General features: G+C 47.5%; 1 protein-coding gene across 1 annotated transcript in view; it reads right to left on the bottom strand.

Annotated features, from left to right (window-relative positions):
- The window catches only part of PEX14 (peroxisomal biogenesis factor 14), a 131139-nt gene that overhangs the window by 59330 nt on the left and 47081 nt on the right, over positions 1-24728 (bottom strand). The window contains exon 3 of the mRNA XM_079777453.1: positions 18285-18369. Within this exon, the coding sequence (XP_079633579.1) occupies positions 18285-18369 (85 nt within the window). The remainder of the gene's footprint in view (positions 1-18284; positions 18370-24728) is intronic.

Here is a 24728-nt window from a genome sequence, read left to right on the forward strand (position 1 = left end):
TTTAAAGCCACCCCAAGTCAAACAAGGAAGCTGCTTTCCATGGGAAGGCTGGACAAATGCCAACTGAGCAAGACACCTTCAGAGGAGAAGCTTGCTTGCAGATACACTTTTAAAAAACAACTGTATGACCCCTATGCTTTTCAAAACTGCAGACCCCAAATCTCTGCCAAAGCAAGCCCACTGGGGCCTAGGCACGGACAGGACGAGCTGCCGGGCTCTGAGGCTGCCGTCCTGGGAGACCCGCAGCTGCGGCCTGAGCCCTGGGGGCTGGACCAGCACCAGAGGGGCTGGAAGAAGGAAAAGCTCCTCTCCCTCCTTCCTACAGGTGACCGGAACCAGTCCAGGACTGGCACCCTCTGCTGACCGCTCTGGGATCTCCCAGGAAGTCGTGTGGTTACTGACCAGGCCTTCCCCACCCTCCGGCTGCTGGAGCTTCTGACCTGGGCTCTGCCTCCGCTCCAGGACAGGTGTTACCCCCGGACTCACTGCCTTGTCAGAGAAGGCCCTCTGTCATCAGAAAGCCAAGGCACATGCAGGTCAGGTCACTGTCGCCACCGTGTCACTCAGGGCACAGGGAGGCCTGACCCCCGTGGAGGCCGCATCGGCGAAGCCGGCTGTCATGAGAAGACAGTGGAAACACACGCAAACACAACCTACCCTTTCCAACTCAGGGAAGAGCAAATAAGGGGCGGGTGACGGAGGGCAGGGGGGCATCTGGCGCCGAGTGCTCGGTGGCAGGTAGGGTAGCAGCCCACCATGGGCATGGTCCAATTCAGGAGAGGAGCCCTCCTCAGGAGCAGATGCAAGAGGGCCTGCCTCACAGACGCCATCTTCTCTTTCTCCAGAGCCGCGGGGTTCAGTGAAACCCCTTAATGGTGTCTGTGCAGACAGCAAGCCTAGCAGTCACCCTGGGGGGCACCTTGGAAAGCCAGGAGACCTGCGCTGTGCACCTGGATGCCTGAGGGGCCACGGCCTGGCCATGGAGTGGCGGCTGCATGATCACCAGCCACGTTACAGGTCTCCAGGGATTCCTTCTCAGCCTTCTCTTCCCCTCACGCTGTCTCCGACTCCTGGTCCCACACTCTCTCCACTCCTGTTTTCCTCCATGCCAGCTCCCCAGGCCAAGCACCGGGACAGTGAGCCAGGCTCCTCCCTCTTCTCACGCCTCGTCGCCTCATTCTCCCTAACCCATCCTCTCCATCCCCGCCACTGCCCTTGTTCATCCATCATCCTCCCCTGAATCACTCCGCCAACTCTTAGCTGCCCACGCTGCCTTCAGAGAGCGCTTTCTGAGTACAGACACGATACCCTACTCTTCCCCATAAAACTCCGACGGCTTCCCCACTGCCCACAGAACAACACCCAAGCCTCTGAGCCAAACACACATAAGGCCTGACCCCCAGTCCACCTCTCCAACTTACCGGCCTGTTTCCTGAAACTCTCTGGACCATTCCTTGCCTTGGACACTATGTCCCCACCCCATCTCTGCATGGAATAATGTCACCACTGCTTCCCAGACCCTAAAAACAACTAACCCTCTCGGAGGACTCCGATAAAGGCAACCTCGTCTATGACTCCTTATTACAGTAACCCTTCCCCACTAGTCCTCCTCACCCACACAAACCTGACCCCCACGCCGCGCCTCTCTCCACATACCTATCATAGGACCCGTAATGTCATCACCCCTACACCTGCTTGCATATCGTGAAACCTCCCTAGACTACAAACATTAAATCTCATTTTTGTATTTTCAGTGCTCAGCACAAATATCAGGACATGAAAGAAATGTATGATTAATAAGTGATTAGTGAGTGCATAGATGGATGGATGGATGGATGATTTTTCCACTGTATCATTCTGCCTCTGTGTGAAATTGTCTGGGAACTAGCAATTTATACAAACACATATGTAGATATATAGAGAATAGACACATGAAAAGGAGCAACAAACCAAGAGCAAATTACTCCAAAAAGCAGATAATTTTAAAACTTTTATGTTTTATTTACATATGCATAACTTCCTGATTAAGTTTTTGTTAGACTAACATTGAAATTATTTTGCATCCCTGATCCCACATGGGTTGGAAAGGGAGCAGAGCTACAGAGAATCAAAGGAAAGCAGGTTTAAGATTAAATTTTTGTGGTGAACATTCGCAAGTGAATAGCTGAGAACTGGACCCGTGTACTCTTGGTTTACTATGAAATCCTTTTAAACAAATAACTACCATTTCCTCAAAACAAACAGAGTAATTACAGCAAGGCCGCGTTAGCAGTCAGCAGTAGCCGGGATATACATTAACTGCCTGGAACCGCCTCGGGATAATCTGAGAGCCCATCTGTGCTGCTGGGCAGGGCCACCTAATGCACCGACTCCAGTGTTCTGTGGAATGACATCCGGGCTGATGGAGGTGAGCTCTGCTCCGTGGAGGTTCGACTCCTGAGAGTGGATCTTAAAGGTGAGGCACAGTGGCTCAGGAGAAAGTCGATTTAATTTGTTTAATATCATAAAAAGGGACATTTCCACATGGACAGCAAGGACATGAATATCATGTGTGTATGGCAGAATTATAAACGCATTTTTGGCGAAATTCAATAAAGCTGATTCTACTGCATAAGGTCAGCAATTTACTATAAAAAATGATATGATTGCAATTTTTAATATAACCCATGTATTTGCTGCAAGATGCTCTGGAAGATTGTGTAATGTAACCATTCGACCTCTCCACTGGAGCACAGATCACCTTGTTTACCCTTTCTTGTCCTGATAAAACCCTTGCACAGAAAACAACAGTCAACAGCATTTACTAACAGAGTCAAGTCCAAGCCTTCCTCTTCTCCAGCCTAAGAACAGACTCCCTGGCTGAGAGCCCTCGTGGAAGGCAGCAAGGAAATCTCCAGAACTGAACAAAACTCAAATTATATTCATCTTCTATTCCCGATCATAGAAATGCATGGAAAGGCGTGGATGACATAACCTCCATGGTCATTCTAGGCTTCATTTCTAATCGTGTGATTCTTCCAGGAGAGAACCCTAGTCCACAGCAGCAGACGCACTGAAATCCAGCTCAGTGATGACGGAGACCTGGTCCTCAGATTCAGTGGACTTCCGTCATTCTCCATGCTCACGTGCACATTTTTTGAGGAAATAACTTGGGTTAACGTGAAGATTAAGTGAGCAAACGTATGTGAGAATGCTTTTAAACTATAAAGCAAAATACATGTGAGAATGGTTATTAGTCTGTCTGCATTGAATCATCTCAGCCTCGCTTATAAATTCCAGTAGCTGTATTACTGTGGTGTCCACTGTCTCCTCACCAAGTCCTCGGAGGGCACGGACATCTGTGTCCTCACGCCACTCAGCACAGTGCTCAGCAAACAGCAGACCAGAAGGGCTTGGTGAACAGAGCTGAACTTGGCCACTGGTGACATGAAAAATTCTAGATCAGGGGATATAAAACTCAGTAGAACTATTTATTATTTTCAATGGCATCTCCAAATGGAAGCTGGTATGATGTCCCTCTTATTGTCACTGACAACTACAGTCCCACCATCGGCTCCTGCATCCAGTCAAGCCCCTTTCCCGCCTCAGAGCCTGGGAGCTGGCTGTCCCTCTGCCAATGCTCCTCTTCATGTTCCAGCGACCTCCCAAGGCAAACCTCCCCCGCTCGGCCCCACCCTCGACCCCTTGCCCTCCCAATATTCCCTATCATAGCACTGTAACTGTAACAATTCTGCCCATCTCACATTTCTGGGGGAGTCTGTACCCACTCCAAAACATTGTCTGTTTTATTTACCATATATCCTCAGTCCCAGGGCCAGTCCAGGGCCTTGTAAAAAATAGGCACTCAGTAAATACTTGACGACCTGATGGATTAGTTAAGATCTTTCCAAAATCAAGTATTACAGTCTTCCAAACAACAGTGCTATTTTCTATTATTTCTAATTTAGTACTTTGTCTCCTCTTTTCCGAACTGCTTAAAGGAAAGTCTTTGATTGAAGGGAAAAAAAAGTAAGTAAATATCAGAAATGGGCTCAAAAGAGGTCATCATGAAACTCCATATTTATTCTCTTTCAATTACGTTCTGTACAAATTAGCTCCGTTTGTAAGTTAAACCGCTTTTTCCAACTGCCTCTTCTTCAAACTCAACCTGTGTTCTCTGGGTCAAGACCCCCGATTTTGCAATTAGAATAATTTAATTGACAATTCTGCTCGTGCCTCACCAGGCAGCAGAGGGCCTGGCTTTGCTCTGCAGCTTCCAGGTTTACCAATGTCCGTGGTAAAGTGTCTTCTTGTTAAAGCCAAAACCAAGTGGGAGAGTGCCCGTTTCTTACGCACTTGAGGTTTCACTGAAAAGATGACATTTATGTGGCTGTGATGTTTAATTTATCACAGAGGGTCATGATTTTCCCCCTGAAATGCCATAATAGGGTCAACTTCAACTTTACGAATGAAAGCCTTTGCAATCATTTAACAAACTGAAAATCTACACAAAATTTAAAGACCACCATATTATTTACTAAAGACAATCTCCCCAACAATCTAATTACAGAAAGATTACTTTAACGGGCTTTAAAACTAAAAAGAATAATTAACAGTAAGAGACTAGAGCATTCCCAAGTCCTCTCTCTGAGGAAAGGGGTGAGATCTGAGAGGATTTGCTTCTACCATATTGTCTTAGAAGCCAAATACAGGTCTGTCTAAAGTTGGAAGGGAAAAATTAGCAGTGTTGTTCAAGTCTCAGCACAATTTACCCATCATTCTATTTACTTTGCAAAAAATGCAAAGGTGATAAAGCTGTCGACTGACCAACCTAGCCAGACTACAGTGAAATGTAAATTTTAAATAAAAGCACACTAACTTACACTTTACAAATACAGCCACTCCAACACACACACACACACACACACACACACACACACACACACGGCAATGGTAGCAGAGAAATTAATTTTTATAAGGCATAGGCTCAAAAAATGCTAATAAAGCAATGGATTGGCAAATGAATACTATGCAATATTTTAAAGTCTTTCTAATTATAGTCCAATCAACATAAAATATTTTCCAGTAGAGAGTGCCTTATGTTGTGCCGTATGTTGTTTCAGAAGTCCCTGCTTCCACATTTTCCACAGCTCCCATAAACCCACCTATCACGTAGTCCCTGTGCTGAAACTTCCTGCCTGCCCTGACCAAATAAATCTCATTTAGAAAAACTCCCAGGCCTAAGTGAGGCAGAAAGGAGTGACAAGTATTCTTAAAACCATCTCAGAAAACCAGTGGTGATACAGAACACATCAATATTTATCTCTTGGACAAACTGGAGATACATCACTACAGCTTTTGTTAACAATTTAGGGCCCAGCTCTTCTCAAAAACAACAAAAATAGTTGACGAAGAAAGTCTCCTTCCCTCATATATACACACAATTTGCTGTGTTGAATGGAATACTTTAGATTTACAATAAACCACTGCCACCTGCTCAGACTGAAAACATGAACCCTCTTTGGCCGACTTTTTTTATTAGCATGCTCTGGAGCAAAATGAGCGCTCCCCTCATCTTATGGGCTGTTTATCTAAATGGCTTGAAAAATCTGAAGTTAAGCCTTTGGTAAAGGATTGTGGTAAAAATGGGCCCGAACTGTTTGGGGGCAAATTTGTGAATCTTTTTCCTTCTACGATTCCTCTGTCAGCACTCAGCATCCACCCCCACCGCTTCCTAGTGTGCCTTCTGGTATCAGAGAGGCTGGAACGCCAAAAGCTACACTTCCCAGACTCCCTGGCAGCGAGAGTTCTGGAGGGGAATTGGGTGCACTCACCAGTGACCTGGAGAGTGGAAAGAGGCAGAAGACCTGGAGCCGCTGATTGCTGCAAACATCAGTGGACTGGTGAGCTGGAGGGAAGCACCGAGGTTTCCCACTGCAGTGTCCAATCTCTAGCCTCCAGCGCTTACAGAGGTAGAAGCCAAGTTCATATTCCTATGTCCTGTCACTGTTTTTACGGATGTCAGAACACAACACAGTGGTTCTGACCCCTGGGTCATAATTACCTACCAGGGTGTGCTCTTGAACTCAAAAGTTCCAGTGGTGGCCGGCCAGTGTAGTTCAGTGGTTGAATGTTAACCTATGAACCAGGAGGTCACAGTTCGATTCCCAGTCAGAGCACATGCCCAGGTTGCGGGCTAAATCCCCAGTGTGGGGCGTGCAGGAGGTAGCCAATCAATGAGTCTCTCTCATCATTTATATTTCTCTCTCTCTCCCTCTCCCTTCCTCTTTGAAATCAATAAAAATATATTAAAAAAAAAAAAAAAAAGTTCCAGTGGTAGCCTCCTGATCCCTCAATTTTCTGAGTGGGGGAAAGAGAGGGAGCAGCTCCCCTGGAAGTCACCCTTCAATGTTCTGGAAGTCATTCCTGGAGGCCTGACCTTGAGTCCACTTCTCTGGCCCTGTCAATAGTGAGCAAGCTTCTAGCGGCCTGTATTAAATTCCTCTCTGCTCAAAATTCGTAGAGATTCCGATTGCATGAATTTTTTATCAACAAGTTTATCTTTTTAACATAACATTACAGCAAACTCAGTAGAGCGCATTAAGAATAACCTTCAAAGAGGAAATATACTATGACCATTGTCACTGTCAATGAAGCTCTTTTTTTAGTGCCAGACACTCTGCTAAGCACTTGTCACATCATTTTTATTTAATTCTTACACGAACCTTTTGCAGCAAATACTGTCATTGAGCCCATTTTACAGATAAAGAAACTATGGCATTGTGAGGTTAAGTATTTTATTGAGAAAGAGCCACCTGAGTGGAAAGGAGAAGGTTGGGATTTGAACCCAGGCAGTCTACCTGAAGTATTACAAACATGCTCAATTGCTTAGTCTCTCCTAAGAGTGCTTCCAAAGCCATGCGGTTTTACTACTAGAAACAAATTACAAATATGACACCTGCATCTGCCTATGCTCCCAGCTCAAAACCCTGGGACACACACCACTGGGAAGAACATGAAATGGTGCATCTGCTTTCAAAAGCGGTTTGGAAGCTTCTTCGAGTTAAACATACACCTACCATATGACCCGGACATTCCACCCCTCAAGGAAAAAGGAATTATATGTCCCTACAAAGATTTATTCACAAATATTCATAGCAGCTTTATTTTTTTAAATATATTTTTATTGATTTCAGAGAGAAAAAGAGAGGGAGAGAGAGAAGAAACATCAATGATGAGAGAGAATCACTGATCAGCTGCCTCCTGCACGCCCCCTACTAAAGATCAAGCCTGCAACCCTGGCATATGCCCTGACCAGGAATCGAAACAGTGACTTCCTGGTTCATTGGTTGATGCTCAACCACTGAGTTATGCCAGCTGGGCTAGCAGCTTTATTTTCTTTTAAATATATTTTTATTGATTTCAGAGTGGAAGGGAGAGGGAGAAATAGAAACATCAATGACGAGAGAGAATCACTGGTTGGCTGCCTCCTGCACGATCGAGGATCAAGAGCCCACAAGTAGGGCATATGCCCTGACCGGGTATCAAACCGTGACCTCCTGGTTCATAGGTCCACCTTCAACTACTGAGCCACTGCAGCCAGGCGCAGCTTTATTTTTAATAGCTAAAAACTGGAAAGAACTCAACTAACTCTCACAGGTGAATAGATAAATAATTGTATTGTGTCCAAATAATGGAATATTATGCAGCAATAAAAATAATATATGTAACAATGTGGATGAATCTCAAAATAATTATGCTGAATTAAAAAAGTCAGAACAACAAAAAAAAAGGAACATACTGTGTAATTAATTCCCTTTATATAAAATTCTAGAAAATACAAACTAACCTATAGTGAAAGAAAGCAGATCAGTGCCCGCCTGGGATCCAGGATGTGCTGGGGGAGGCAGGAGGAAGGAATTACAAGGGGTATGAGGAAACATTTAGAGGTGATCAATGAGTTCATTGTCTTACAGTGATGGTTTCACTGAAAGTTTTTTAAAATTCACAAAAATTTTGTAATTGTACAAATTAAATACATACTAGAAATTCGTGCACGGGGGTGTGTGTCCCTCAGCCCAGCCTGCACCCTCTCCAATCTGGGACCCCTCGAGGGCAGTCAGACATCCCTCTCACAATCCAGGACTGCTGGCTCCCAACTGCTCGCCTGCCTGCCTTCCTGATTGCCCCTAACTACTTCTGCCTGCCAGCCTGATCACCCCCTAACCACTCCCCTGCCAGCCTGATTGATGCCTAACTGTTCCCCTGCCAGCCTGTTTGCCCCTAACTGCCCTCCCCTACAGGCCTGATCCCCCCCAAATGCTCTCCCCTGCAGGCCTGGGTCCCCCCCAACTGCCCTTCCCTGCAGGCCCAGTCGCCCCTGCAGGCCTGATCCCCCTCAACTGCTCTCCCCTGCAGGCCTGGGTCCCCCACAACTGCCCTTCCCTGCAGGCCCGATCGCCCCCAACTTCCCTCCTCTGCTGGCCTGGTCACCCCTAACTGCCCTCCACTGCAGGCTTGATCACACCCAACTGCCCTCCCTTGCAGGCCTGGTCCCTCCCTCCCCTGCAGGCCCGGGTCCCCCCCAACTGCCCTTCCCTGCAGGCCCGGTCGCCCCCAACTTCCCTCCTCTGCTGGCCTGGTCACCCCTAACTGCCCTCCACTGCAGGCTTGATCACACCCAACTGCCCTCCCTTGCAGGCCTGGTCCCTCCCAACTGCCCTCCCCTGCTGGCCTGATCGCCCACAGCTGCCCTCCCTTGCAAGCCTGGTCCCTCCCAACAGCCCTCCCCTGCTGGCCATCTTGTCGTGGCCATCTTGTGTCCACATGGGGGCAGCCATCTTTGACCACATGGGGGCAGCCATCTTGTGTGTTGGAGTGATGGTCAATTTGCATATTACTCTTTTATTAGGGTGCATGGGTGGGGGCCAGCTGGTTTGCCCTGAAAGGTGTCCCGGATCAGGGTGGGGGTTCCCTTGGGGCGTGGGGCGGCCTTGGCGAGGGGCCTGTGATGGTTTGCAGGCCGGTCACACCCCCCGGCGACCCAAGCGGAGGCCCTGGTATCTGGGATTTATTTATCGTCTATAATTGAAACTTTGTAGCCTTGAGCGGAGCCAAGCCTCCTGCTCGCTCCGTGGCCGCAGCCATTTTTGTTGGGATTTATTTATCTTCTATAATTGAAACTTTGTAGCCTTGAGTGGAGGCCTGGGCCTGCCAGGGTGTGCGGAAAGCTTGGCTTCCTCCATCGTCGGGGGAAACTCAAGCCTCCTGCTCTCTCCATGGCTGCAGCCATCTTTGTTGGGTTAATTTGCATACTTGCTCCTGATTGGCTGGTGGGTATAGCGGAGTGGTGGTTAATTTGCATATCACTCTTTTATTAGATAGGCTAGTTTACTGTGAATTATACCTCAATAAAGCTGCCTAACACACTGGAACAACCCTGAGAGCCATCTTCAGTCCTGCCTCCCTCTCCTCCACATCCAATCCACTACAAGCATGCATACTCTTCCTCCTACAGTCTGCATTTCTGCCCTTCCTTTCCAGAAAGTCTGTGATACAGCTCATAACGCTGGGTCCTAGATCTGATTCTGCCATTTATTTGCACTACTTAACCTTTCTGAGCCTCAGTTTCCTCATCTGTAAAATGGGAGCTTCATTAAATCATGTACTCATTCAACACATATTTAGTAACATGCCTACTACAAAGATTATAGTGAAGAAGACTTTAATGTATGTGTTTTATAAGCCATAAAAGTCTCTACATAAACATGCTATTTTTCTGTTTCCTTTTCTACTGCCACCTTCCCAGTCCAGATCCTCCACACCTGACAAGGGACTCAGCAAGACCTTCTTTGTAGTGAATCTTATTACTGCCAAGCCAATTCAGTTTAAATCCAGAGCCCAGAGTAAACTTCCTTAGATAGAGTTTTCGCAGTATCAACTGGTTCAAAAAGTCCTGTGGAATATATATATATATAAAAAGCCAGCGAACGGAATGCTGGAACAACTGGGTGGGGCTGGCTGGCCAACCTCCCTCGGCCCCTCCCCCAGCTGCTGACCCCTGATCAGCTCCCCCACCCCATTCAGGGGCGGGGTTGGCTAGCCCACTACCCACAGTCCCTCCCCACAGCCGGCCCCACCCCCATAGCCCCCCCACCCGAATCGGGGGTGGGGACTGCCGGCCAATCACCCACGGCCCTCCCCCCAGCCAGCCAACTTCCCACCATCTCCTCCTCCCGACAGGCCTGGCCCCGATCCGTCCCAATTAGGGCCGGGCCAGCCGGACTCCACCTGTGCACGAATTCATGCACTGGGCCTCTAGTTATTTATCATATTGAGTCCTATCACTGGCTGCTCCCTCACTAACCATCTCACAAAACTCAATTTCCTGCCTTTGTGCAGACCCCCTGGTCCAACCCAGCTAATGGCACACATGCCTGTGCATGAGCCTCCTTACAGCACCCTTCCCACTCTTCTCTGACCATCTATGCCCACTGCCTCCCTCAGTGTCTAGGTCGAAACTGAGCTGTGTTGAACCTGAGCAACTTGGAAAAGAGTGTTTGTACTGATACTATAGACTGAAGACAAGCCCAGCCGGCGTGGCTCAGTGGTTGAGCTTCGACCTATGAACCAGAAGGTCACAGTTCGATTCTCAGTCAGGGCACATGTCCGTGTTGCGGACTCAATCCCTAGTGTGGGGCATGCAGGAGGCAGCTGATCCATGATTCTCTCTCATCATTAATGTTTCTCTCTCTCCCTCTCCCTTCCTCTCTGAAGTCAATAAAAATATTTTAAAAATAAATAAAAAAGACTGAAGACAAAAAGAACTGCATATAAACACTGTACTCTAGTTGGTAATGGCACATAAGTTAGCAATCCTGAAGCTACTTTACATGATACTAGAGTTGAACAAATACCTAAATCATAGACTTAAGAATAACCGAGCCCCTTTGAAACTGTTCCCAATGTCTTCTAATTGCAGTATGCATTCACTCCCTCGCTCATTCATTAGTTTCTGGCTGAGGCTGGCTAAGCCGCGCGCTGAGGATGCTGGAAAGAGTGAGACGTGGTCACTGCCCTTGAGGAGCTCACAGTCTAGTGAGCTTTATACTCTGGCCTCTCCCCCATCTGCCTTGGCTGACTTCTAGCTGAGGTACTGCTGTGTCTCATGGATACACTCAGGCCCACTTGAGAAGCACTCAGCATCCATCCCCACAGCCTCCTGATGAGCCTGCTGTACAAGACGGAAACTAGGCTTTTCTTTCGTGAAGTGCGTAACACAGCAATACTCTGCACGCAAGAGGCACTAAATAAAGGTGGACCACCGAACCAATGCCCTCGGACCCATAAAGTGTCCAACAATGACAAAGAAAACTAAGCTGTATACTTCACCTGAAAAAAGATAACCAAGATTCTGAAGCTTTCCATTTATTTAAATGTTTATTTGGAATCAAAAATTAAATTTATGAGCCCACATCCCTTCAGAAACAGGCTGAAAGGGTTCTTTTAGAACGAACGCATTTTTCATGTAACCAATGACCACAATGTCCTCGCAGAGTCCAAATCGGTGCTGTGCTCATAAGAAGTCGCTGTGCTGTCTTTTTTCTCTCATTAACTTTTTTCTACCTAGAAAATAGTTTTATATTCTCTTTGGGGGACATAATCTCATGATATTTTAAACAAGAAGAATATACCCTAGTCTACTCACCATATACAAAATGCTTTTATTTTAGCAAAGTGTCAAACTAACCCATGTTGAACAATGTCTACACAAGAATATATTCACTGCAGCATTGTTTGAAACAACAAAACACAAGAATCAACCTCTATGTTCACTAACTTGGGACTGGTTAAAAGAAATTATGAGACGCACATGATGGAATACTATGCAGCCACTGAGAGAACGAAGCAAACCTGTGGACTGGTGTGGAATGGCTGCCAAGACATAAGGTCAAGTGTAAAGGTGAAGTGTAAACCCGCTGCCATGTATTGAAAAGTGTTTGTGTTTCTGTGGGGGGAGTAATAGGTGTTGGCATGCTTTTCTAGGGACACATTACCTTTGGGATGAGGCCTAAGAAACTGGTAATAGCCTCCTCTGGGAAAAAGAACGGGAGGGGAGATGGGACCGAGAGATAGGAGGAAGAGTTCTTTCTCACTGTATATCCTTCTTTACGGTTTTGAATTTTTTAAGCCTTGTACATGTCTTACATTTTCAAAAAGATGAAAGAAAAACCAATCCACGGTTTCAATTAACCACGGTCAACCACAGCCTAAAAACAGTAAATAGAAAATTCCAGAAGTAAACACTTCCTAAGTTTTAAATCACACACCCTTCTGAAGAGCAAGATGAAATCTCGAGCCCTCCCACTCCATCCCGCCAGGGACGTGAATCATCCTTCTGTCCACCCTCTCCATGCTGTATGCGCTCGCCCGTTCGTCACTTAGCAGCCCTCTCAGGTATCAGCTGGGCTGCCGCGGTACGCAGTGCTTATGTTCCAGAAACCCTTCTTTTACCTACTAGTAAAAGCACAAGAGTTGTGATTCTGGCAACTCGGGGAAGCCATAAAGTGCCTCGTTTAAGTGAAAAGGTGTGCCTGATAGGGAAAAATATAGTGTATACAGGGTTCTGTCCTATCCATGGTTTCAGGCATCCACTGGGGATCTTGAAACTTATCCACCGCAGATTAAGGGGGGACTACTGCACAATGTAATATTGTTTCAGGTACACAAGTTTAAGAAAAGAAGAATCATTTTTCGTTTTCAGGGGAAAATCTCATAGCAATTGGGTAAATCCAGAGAGCTTTGTTATTCCCCCACCGCCCACCGCCCCCAATTATAGGGTGAAGTGTAGGTACCTGCTTGACTCAGCCTACTTTGGGGAGCAAGTGTTATCAGCTCCCCTCTGAATGGGGAAGCCATACAATCCTATGGCATTCAGCTGGTCTAACTGCTATAGCTCACCCTGGATGCCTAGGAAAATCTGTGGAGCTCGAGACAAGTTTGGATAACAAGGGAAGCAGGAAAATTGATGGGGGGAACACCAGTCAGTGTGATGAATGGGCTGGTCCAGAACAGCAGGTGACAGATATGCAGATGCAAGACTGGCAGGGAAGGAAGATGGTCGGCTCACAACAGATGGATGGAGATGCTCAATCATCCTCAGGAACAAGCACGTGGCTGCACACACAGCCCTGTCTGCTTGGCACCAGCGGCTCCCCACACACCTGCGGGGCACAGCCTCCCACCCCAGAGGCTCTCTGCACTGGACCCAAACCAGGGCAGGGCCGGGGGAGTGGCAGCAGGCAGTGTGTGAGGAAGATGCCACTCAACTGCAAGCTGGGCTCTCAGGGACGGCCTGCTGAACTTCCTCCTCCACTTGTGAACACAGACCCACTGGGTCTCTAGCTCTCACTCCTGAGGAAGGCTGGACTGCTGGGTGACCTGTTTGCCCAGGACTGAGGAGCTGCCCAGGACTTAAGAATTCCGGTGCTAACACCGGGACAGTACTCGGCAAACCAGAACCAATGGTCACCCTACTTATGGGCCACTGCCCTCTCCTTGTTTTCTCCCTCTTTGTGGTGAGAGAGGGAGAACCTACTCAGTTCAAGTTCAAGGCTGAGTAGAACTCCTCGTGTAGAGCACTTGCTTCCTCCAGTCATCTGAGAAAACAGAGACGTAACACATGCCAAGAAAAATCATCCAACCCTTGTCTTTCTCAGAACGAGAGCATCTTTTTAAGGTGTCCGTGATAAGCAGGCTCAACTACTCCAGCAGTACACCAATTCCAGAATGTAAGCCTCGATGCTGCAACCCACCTCTTGTCAGCGAAGAGTCAGAAGGGCCAGGCCGCCCCTCGCAGGGCCAATGCTCTTCCTTCCAGCTCGGCCGCGGGGGTTTTCCAAGGACAAGGAAGTGGGCCACGATCAGCGCGGGGGGTAGCTGGCAAGATCTCCGTCCGCTTCCCCGGCCCCTCCAAGCTATCTGCGGGACCCGAGCTCCAGAAAAAACAGCCCTATCACAAGACTTCTGGCTTCTCTAAGACACATTAAAGAATTAATTGCTGAAGGAGAAAATTAATTTCAGAGACTCATGAGGTTACTTTTTTTTCCTGGGGATGGGGGAGGAAACGTAGTTATTTTCGTTTTCATCCTGGGGGCACAAGCTGGGAGCTGTCCAGTCGATAACCTGGCCATCAGAACAAGGTTTGTAATTAAAAGGTCAGTGACCTGGAAAGCCGGGGCCCACTCCCAGAGCTTCTCAGTAATGACGGCGCTATGGAATTAAGACTGTTATGAAATCAATGCTAAAAAAGCTTTCATGGTAACGAGATTCCATTCAAGGACATGCAAACTACCTTGTGAAATGGAGTAAATGATAAAAAAGAAAAGTAATAAAAGAGAGTTAAGTTGAAATCTGTAAGAATTTACTTCCCCTTAAAATAGTCCAGTGAGAGAAGCCTTCGCCTCTGCCCCACCCCCAAGGTTGAGACCCTCAGGTTTCTTCCTCAAGTTCACTTCCAGCAAGGAGGCAGTTTTCCACTGGGGGGGGGGGGGGGGGGGACGCTTCCAGGAACAGAAGAAAGACAAGGTCTTGTTTCACCAGTTAGAATGAGGAAGCACAGCGGGGAGTTTTATTTGCTCATTGTCCTCCCACCCCCAGACTGTTTCTCAGCTGAGGGAGAAGCTCTATACACTGCAGAGGGCACAGGAAGCAGTGTCCGCAGCACCACAGGCCCCATCCCGCAGGATGAGAGAGAGAAGCGCAGTGAGCAGACGACAGCTCCACGCGCCTCCCACCTCATCTAGCGCCTCACCCCCCGCCCCCTCGAACAGGCAGTACTTTTCCCCACCTGACGCTCAGCCTGCCACACGCGTTTGGGAGCAGACTGCCTCCTACATTCTGTGGTTGGATAGGGTGTCAGTGAGCCTATCGACAACAATGACCAAGCCTCTAACTTTCTGGACTGATTCGATTGCTGTCTGTAAGCTGGACCGCAGCCTGCTTAGAGCCCGGCGAGGATGCCTGTCTGGCAAGAAGCGCTCCTATACACAGGCCAGGTCTGTGCGGGCTTAAGCCCCGAAGCCCCACGCGCGGCACTTCCCTGCACATGGGCGGGCTCCGCAGTTGTGTCATCTGCAGAATCGAGTGGTTGGGGGGAAACATTTATTCTAACGCTCTGAAGGTGAACAGCTGCTTTTCTCTTTCATCCAAAAAACTCCCGATAAAAGAAATGTTGTAAATTACACAAAATGGCAGTACAAACTTCAAAGAAAATGATAAATGACTCTAATAACTTCATGTTTCTCATTAATGACTCCATATTCAGACTTTAAAGCATCCGAAAGAAATCTCCAAAAAAACAAAAATAAAAAAACACAAACACAAAAGACCTTTGCAAACCGCGTTCTTCCATCCCTGTGCCACTCGGCACTACCCAGCCCCTGCCTCCCAGGCCCCTGAAATCAGAGCATACATCTAACCTGTCAGTAACGGGGCAGGAAGCGCCCTGCTCCCGCTGCAGTTTCACAATAAAATAAACTCAGCTGATGCGCCTAAAGTTACCCTCATTTTCCACCCAACTGACATGCACTACAGGGATCTCGATTTCTATATTAAATATTAAATAATATTAAAAGAAAACAAAATTGGATTTGCCTTTTCAGGAAAGAGATGTTTATTAAAAAAAAGAAAGTCAAGATTATAATTCAAGGCAGTGCTCCACTGCAATTCCCCGAAGTGACATTTGCTAGGAAAAGCCAAGACTACAGTAGCTGTGAGCTCGTCTACCGCCAGCACTCCCACCCACCACTGCGGTGAGGCCTTCGGGAGACACCCGTGGGCAGGGTACCAGAACCTTGGTCCCCCTCCCCCCCCCCCCCCCCCGAAGACAGCCTCCCCAGCCCCAAAGACCAAGTCTCCCTCCTTCCCAACTTCTGTTAGGGACAGGCACATGCTTGCTCCTTGGCCAAAGCCCCTCCTCCCTCATCCCATTCTCAGGATGGTGCCAAGCTACGCGGATCAGTCCCCTGACCCTGGGAACAACAGGAAATTTTAAAAGTGAAGTTTAAATCCACGAGGGGCTCTTCTCCCCCAGACGCCGATCAAACCTTAGAATTCTCTGTCCAGAAAAGGTCCTGCCAGAACGTACCCTATAGTGATTCAGCTCAGAAATGGGTCATGACTGATAATTATCCAAGATAATTATCAAATATCTTTTCAAAGAGGATGGAGATGTGGGGTTAAGTCCAGCCGCTCCAAGGTTAAGTTCAGTAAGCGCCTGGGGAAGAAGGGTAGGGTGCCCCTCAAGGTTTCTGCTGCCGGAGAAAATTCTAAAAGCGCTAACCCACACGGGGTCAGGAGGGATTAAGCCCACCGTCAGCAAACACTCATCTCCTCAGGTCTTCGCTCAGCTGCCGCCCTCGGGGCTGGACATGCCCTAACCGTCCAGTGTCAAAGTGTGACCCACGCCCACACCAACACCACGACCCACAACCCGTGAGCCAAGGCACTTGCCGTACCATATGCTACACACGTGGTTCTTTCCCTCCCTGGTCTGCCTTGCCCAGCAGAACTGACGCTCTGAGAGGGCAGGGATTTCCTCGGCTCCCACTAATGCAGGGCGTGGCACAGGGTAAACACTCGTAGATGAATTAATCTATCAGTTGTGTTTTCTTTTAAAAAGGAGCAACAAATAACAATTATACAAAATGGTTTCCTCTCTACAGTGATTATTAGCCAACTAACTCAAAAGAAGTATTATTTGGTCCAGAGTTTCTCTCTCTCTCTTTTTCTCTCTCCCTCTCCCAGTCAGGGATTTATTAAAATTAAACAGATTAGATGGAGCTCCTGATACTAAAACTGCTCAGCAAAGCCTGCGGTGGGGAAGTGCCGGGCAAACACCAGAGACATTTGTCTCTAAATTGCTCTAAATACCCTCTGCAAATGAAATTCTAACCCAGCTGCGTTTGAGAGAAAATGAGGAATAACTGGTCATTGTCAGTGGAGGAGAAGATCAGGCAGTTATAATATTGCACAATATACTGGGGCGAAGGATCTCTCGGCAACCATAGATTTTGTCTCAGGTTACCCCGGGTAATCAACACAGCTTTTAGGCTCAGCTTTCCCAGCTTCGATGCTTTGATGAGAGAGCTGAAATCCCCAAGCTTTTATGATTAATTACTCCCCATAGGTACACATATTTCAAGGAAAAACTCTTTTATGGCATGATGGTTGTGGAGTGGAGAGGCCAGCCAACGCACTCCAAATTTTAATAATCTCCTACTGATGGGGGCGAGCAGGATGCCGCCAGCAAGCGCACAGCGCCCCTCTGCAGCTCAGTCCCAGGGACCGGTCTTGAGGCAACCTCTGAACAGCTCGCTGCCTGTGAATGAAATGCTTGGGCATATTCGCCCTGGCCTGCGAGCCCAGCCCTGGAACTCAGTCCTGCAGGGTCACCTCAGTGGGATACCATGGAGCAGACCTAGGAAATACCACCAAACCACTCCACCTGCTTTTCCAGCCACAAATGACTTAAAGCTCAAAACCCAGAATTCTGAGGCTGGCATTCCAGCTCTTAAAGTAAAGAGAGTTCTGGTGGTGATGGGGGGGGGGGGGGGGGGGGGGCGGGGAGGCTCTTTCCCCCCTCATGGTTATGAGAGCTTTCTAGAAAATAAATGAAAAATTGGGTTTGTTTGTTTTGAGGGGTTTTGGTGTAGTTTTGTTTTTTGGTGTTTTTTTTTTTAACAAGAAGAAAAATATCCTGAACTTCAACAGAGCCAGAATAGTCTGTCTGCTTCGGACAATACTGAATTGGTCAAGACCCATTTACTCCATGCCTACAGAAATACCACCAAACCAGTAATTCACCACTTTAATCAGTAAATCAGACCCCAAGCTTGACCTTAACCTGACCTTGTTTATTCATCTCACTTCCCTTTTCCTTCATTTTTTTTCTTCCTCATTCTTTACTACAGGAGCTAATCTGAAGCCAGCCGCCTTCCAGCCGGGGCCATTATCAGAAGACGGGGAGCAGAAAGCAGGAGTCTTATCCAAGGGGCCGCTGAAGGCTGCTGTGCCAGGCTGTCCTGGGCTAAGCTGTTGGCCTTATATTTGGAGCTCAATTATCCGAATTAGATCATCTCTGCTCCACTGTTAGGAAAAAGCCAGCATTCCCCCCCTGCGGGGCACCCCTCATACCCACCCCCACTTTAGTGGGACAATCAGAGATCCTTCATCAACACTGCTCCCATCTGCCCGTCCCCGTCGCTTTCTGCAGGCCACTGTGCATGGCCACGAGGAACCTGTACCTTTCTTCTTAAGGAATGCTCTCCGGGTCGCAAGGGGGCTCTGGCGGACACGGGAGTTCTGTAGAAACTTCACTGCTGTTGCAATCTGGTGGGAGGGAATAAAACAGAGAAGAAAAGTAAACTTCAATAGTCTGAATTTCAAGATTAAAAACCCTATATAAGTTTATCCCATGTCCATAGAAATAGCACACCACTGGGGTCACATTTATAAGCAGTTATTTCTCACATTTAAAATCTATCTGAACAAAACGTGTGTCAGTTCCCTGCCTTCACTGGTTTCCTGTATCTGATTCTATCAAATCTAATCCCCTCCGCCCAGCTTTCAAGACCTGCCACCATCTCTTCCTGTTCTCCCTGCTCCAGCGGACGCTTCATCCTCCTCGGCAGGCAGCCCTCTCCTGGCCATGCTCACCTACGTCACAACACTCGTGCCCATGCTGGGCTCAGCTGCTAGAAGGCCTCCCTTTCCCGCCTCTACGTGTCTGAACATTTCTCACACACACACCCCAGCACGGCCCTTGCACAGCCTTGCTAACTCCTTAAAGCCCTCCCAACATAAGCCAGCCATCTCTGTCTCCCTATTCTCTCAGCTTCCTCAATGCCTGTCATGTGCACCGTGTGTCAAAGACATGACTGCACTGTCTGCTAATGCCCAGGCTGCCTCCCCAACACACTGCAAGGACCTGAAGGAAGAGACTTCGCTGCCTCTGCAGAGCCGGGCGAAGTGCGGAACACCCGCTGGGTGATCGCCTGAGGCAGCACGCACAGCCTTCCACCCCGGTCCCCCGCACGTAACGGTGCTCGATTCCGAAAAGACTTCCAAGGACAAAGTTTGGGGTTTCATGGCTACAAGCTGACAGACTGACAGATTCTCTATCTACCTTGGCATGACAGTTAGGAAATCTTCACGTCTGTGAATGAGCCACGTAGAGGACGGAAGACGTGCTGAAGGTATTCATTCACCTTCACGTCACTCAGCACACACTAAGCGTGACTGCACGCAGCCTGTCTGCGCTCCGTCCCGGACACCAGCGCAATGGGAACCTGCCCCAGGTAAAGGGGCTGTTTTAAATCACTGCCATTCTTCATCTCATCCAAACCAAAAGAATAACACAGTCTCACGTTACAGGTAAAGTCAACAGGCCTGCAGTTCACTCATAAGCTGTTGAGAGAAAAAAATGTCTAAGGGGCCAAATATAAGGAAGCTTTCTAAGATCCTTCAGACTAAGAGTAGCAGTTATACAGAGATTCAAACGAAGTACTGTGACTACAAGGGGAATACAAATTACAAATATTCTCTTCATATTTTATATGAATTTAAATCTTGAGACCAGACAGACTTCGTTGATGACAAAATATGAGGATAAATCAAAAAGAAAAACAAAAAGCCAGGGCAATTCCTTATATATTTCCTTAACACATTCTCCCTAAAGGATGAATATGTTAAGGAAATATAAGGTTTGGGCCTCTGAGTGATAGGAAACCTAGTGTTCCTTGAGGCTGATTATAATTTGTAAACATATTAGCTACCATCATGAACTGCAGTGACCACCAACCAGTTCTAGACTACAGAAAACCGATGCTGAAGAATCTAGGACCCCAAAACTACATACTCACCCCCTCCCAGCCCAATCACATCACCTCAGGTTGCACCAAAATCAAGAATTGGACAAAACATCCCCAAAATGGGTGCATTTTAATAATGAGATGGGAGAGGGGAAAGGAAGAAGGGGGGGGGGGGGGGAGAGAAGCAAAGGAAAGGGGAGAAGGAAGGAAAGGTAGGGGAGAAGAAGGCAGGGGCATTCGGACAAGAGGAGCCTGAGCAGAAGGGGAGGCCAAAGAACAGGAAAGAGGAGCAGTGGGGAGGGAAGCGGCCAAAGAGGAAGGAGAAAACTACAGGAAGAAAGGCCTGCGCCCAGGAAAGAGGACAGTTAGTCACCCTGGCACGGGCCGGCCCACAGGGTCAATGCCAACATGCACAGCTCAGATGGCTGGGGGATTAATGTTCTTCACCTGGAGAGAAAAATACACCTCGACGCACGCGACAATTAGAGCGTCCACACCATGCAGCAGACTCTGCTCACTGGGGCATGTGTACCAGGCGCCGGACAGTGTGGCCCACAGAGGGGGTCCTGGGCAGGAGATGCTAACAGCACAGATCCGCTCATTTACCCATAAGCATACACCTTCCTCTCATCCTTCCAAAATTTTCCATGACAGAGAAAGAAAACAGAATCCCACCACTAAAACGCACAGGTTTCACCTTGCTTTTTTAATATAGTCCTTGGTATATGCATTTCTGGTCAGAGAGCAAAGTTCTGATGGGTTTAATGGTGCACTCAATGCAGTGCTTGGCGCATTCCATCAATTTTTTTTAAAAAATTGCATCTCTTATTTCTTTAAATACATTAATCAGCCTAGTGTAGGCAAAACGGATCCATCGGACAATGCAATAAACATGAATTATCATCTATCCAACACGCATAATGGCTTAAAAATACATAATAGCAGGTGTAGTTTAAATGATTAGTTATTACACCTGTGGTGGGTCTGATTCAATTGGGAAAAATCATCTTTAATAGGTTAAAAGGTTTAGATCACCATGCTTTCCTTAAAGTGGCTGTAGAGAGGGGATGATGGAGTGCTCTGTCATTAGTAATTCATTTAAGAAAAACGTGGGGGATACAGCAAAGAACAGCATAAACGAGCGAATCCAATTTAAACATCAGGTAAAGTAGAAAACACCTTTTAAAAAAGCAAGATAAATGAATTTGGAAGGGAGATGAAATTGACGTATTTATTTTAACGGGAATTTGACAAAGTCCCGGCACACTTCAAACTTGCAAAAATATGAACAATTTCTTTTAAAGTTTCCATTCACTAATTTCAAGCCATATAAAATAATACTGCCAAACACCTACATAAAGTATACTTGGGGCTTGTTTATGCTCCTCTTGATCTTTGTCTGAAAATGCAGGCGACAGGCAAATCACATATTTAACAGCATCGATATCACTACACCAGATGCAAAAATATAAAGCATCCAAACTAACAGCCTCAACATAATGTGCTGAATAAGAAGGAGACCCAGCTAAGCAGCTACATGTAAGTGTGAACATATGAAAACCTCTCTCCTGCCACTAATTCCTTCGGCTACTCTCTACTCTCCTCCCCCCTCCGCATAGGAACTAGCACTATGATAGGGTGACGAAGGCCTGTCCCATCTAGAATTTCCTAAGCCCTACGATTTATACATAGATTTCCCCCAAATCTTTCCCCCAACGCAAAGGTGTAAACACACTAAATCCACTGGCGGTGCACGTGGTCTGCATCTTGCCCTCCCCTATTGTTGGGCACTTTTCATGAACTTCACGAAGCAATTCAACAGACTCTCCCCTGCAGACCCCCAGCACACACAGCGTGCTTTTGTGGATGAAATGATGGGGGGCCTGCAGCCCGTCCTGTATTATCGTTTGATTTTTTAATTAGGAGATGAATGTGACTATTCATGGGTTATACTTGTGCCCAACTAAATTACATAAATTCAGGCCAAATCTTCCGCCTCGATGTCAAAGACGTAAAACGGCAACAGGAACTTGACTGCATGTTGTGGGAGAGCAGCAAGCCAGGGAAAAGCCTGGCGCCAAGTTCCTGCCGCCCCTGTGGAAGCCACTTGCGTGTGAGACCCCGGTAAGCATGGCACCGGCTTTCCCTTCTCCTCCTCCCGCATCGTGAGAGTGTTTAATGAGTGCACCACGTTACCAGAGGCTGGTTTCATAAAAATAAGACGATGAACTCCGAAGACAACAGCAGCGGAGTTCCTTACCACTCTATTCCTGTGACCTTGTCTTCTGCCCCCTCTTCCTAAAAGCAAAATAAAACAACCCTGCCACCATCACTCCACGATTTTAGGGAAATTTGATAATTTTCACTGTTTAACCCTTAAAGCTAGAGGTGAAACTGAGGTACAAAGAACAGGAGTAAATTCTTGCCTTTGCAGTGGCTCTGCTGGAGTGACTGTCAGCCACCCCGGGGAAAAAAGAGGACTTCAGGTTGAAAACACCTTTGCATCTAAGATGATTGGCCAACTGAGAGAGATTTGTGTTTGAGAGACCAGGATTTGTAACTGTATAAATCAATGGAATACAGTATACTCAGGGGCTCGCTACGATGAACTATGTGCTGTTAAATGCATTGTGTAGGATAAGTAATCCCTGGTGAGAAGAACCGAGGTTCCTGACAGTCCTCGCGGAAGAGCGGCTTCCTATGTGTTTCTGCTCTCCTACAAAAGCCCTGCACACTGCCATCTCCGGAACGCACACTTCATTTTCCGCCGGGAGGACGGGAGAACTGAGCCTGCCTAGTAACGAACCTGGGGTCTGAGGGAGCCTGAGCACTCCGCACCTGACATGCAAACCTGATGCATTGTCTCTGGTGACACTTACTTGGAATGCCACCAATTCTAGCACTCCTGTGTGCTACATACACATCTATCTCCTAAAATGTGAGCGTTCATTAGCCAGTTTTAAATATTAAAAATATTCAAAAATTAATGACACAACCAAAGGCAGGCCCCTTTTAACCCAGAGAGATGGCAACCACAGGGCAAAAGAAAATGACCGATATGCAGGCCGAGACCCCATTCCGACACTGCACCGCTACACCTGCGCCGCTCAGAGACTCAATTGCCTGTGAAAGGTTCCCCCACTCGGACTCTAAAGTAGATAGATACCCAGAATCCTGTTAACAAGCGGTAAGCCAAAGAAACTCAAGTTTTAACAAGGACTGACTTTCAACGCCAGGCATTGCCGAGAATGAGAGCACCCTCTTCAAACAGAAATGCTGCATTTTAGTAAGAAATCAGTACTCTGTCAGGAGTTCCTTGACAAATACGGTCATCGGTGGCACAAGGAAATAGTTGCAAAGCAGCTGTTAATCAGAGAACCGCATCGTAGAACGCTGATGCTAGCACTCGTGAAAAAAATGCAACGGGCTAATTATGAAGCTATATATCTCACTAAAGAGGCCGTGTTCCTTGAGATTCTAGGCAAAGCACTCTCGGAGCCAGGGTCCTAGGATGACATAATTCTGCTTTTCTGCAGCCGGAATCCTCTCGGAGCTGCGGTTCACAGCCCCAGGCTCTCTTTCCGGCTGGGGGACAGGCTGAGGAGGGCAGGCACCCTGGAAGCAGAGCCATCCACAGCCACGTTCCAAAATGTCCCGCAAACACATCCCAAGGTGTCAGATCCTGAGCCCAGAGTGAAAGGAAACCTGTGGGCGTGTGGAAGAAACGTGGGGATCGTCATTGTAAGTGTGGCAAGGGAGCAAAGGGGTGTGAGCTCAATAGAGGAAATCTACCCCCAGACACCAAAACGAAAAGGAAGAATAAAAAGAAGAGGCAATAAACAGAAAACAGAGGCCATTGTGTTGGATATCTATGTCAAAGGGAGGAAGGGAGACTGGCAGAAAGCTGCTCTGAGGGTGTGAAATGCGACTCGGGGAAGCCGAGGGGCTAGCAGGCAGGTGAGGGGGGAAAGTTAATATGCAGAGGAAGGCTCGGTCAGCCAAAATTCAATCCGATCCTCCGCAAGGACAAGGAGGAGTGAGGCTCCCCGAAACCAGACGAGTGGGAGTGGGGGAGGGGCGCCACCGACCGCTCGGAGCAAAACCACTGGAATGGCAAGAGGGGAATAACCTTGAGGTGGACAGGCGCTCCGGCGGCCCAGCGCGGAGCCAAAGTGCCCCCTAGCCGGAGGCGGCGGCCGCGCAGGCCCGGGTGGCCGCCCTGCTAAGTCGCACAGCCCAAATGAAGTGTTTTCACTCAGGGAAAATGAAATGTTTTGCAAGATGAAACAGAATGAAAATTGAGGTTTTAGGTAATTACTAGTTGGCATTTACATATCAGGGCTGGTTCAACACCTATTCATTTTCCTCTTTTATTTTCAATTTTTTAAAATTGCTCATTAAAAATGAACAGATGACAGTGACAGGATTTTTTTTTTTACTCTTTCTCCTCTGAGGGTTACAAAATCAAGAGGTACTTTTAGCCCGGTTATCTACAATTAACACACATACACGAAGGTATGTTTTATTTGCATCAAGGGGAAAAAGTGGAGGGGAAAGTCAACAAAAGCCAGGAAGTTCAAAAATAAAGACAGTGACTTGTACTCGAGGCAGCCTCCTGCGCCTGGCTGCCCGGGTAGCCTGGGTAAGGAGCGTGCCAGCAAGCGACCTGGCACTCACGGAGTTAAAGGAAAGAGCCTCTCTTTCAACTTGGAATTTCCTGGTTTTTGTCATTGTGTCCTTCCCATTGTTGATGTGGGTTCCAACCTCCACTAATTAAGCTGTGAGCCCTAATTTCCTTTGTTTTACTTTCCTCTGTCCTTTTGTTTTTCACATTAAAGAAATAAAACATCTCTGGTTAAAGTGCACAAGAGTTGACGT

This window comes from Cnephaeus nilssonii, assembly GCF_951640355.1.
Source record: "Cnephaeus nilssonii genome assembly, chromosome: 7".
NCBI classification, from domain to species: domain Eukaryota; kingdom Metazoa; phylum Chordata; class Mammalia; order Chiroptera; family Vespertilionidae; genus Cnephaeus; species Cnephaeus nilssonii.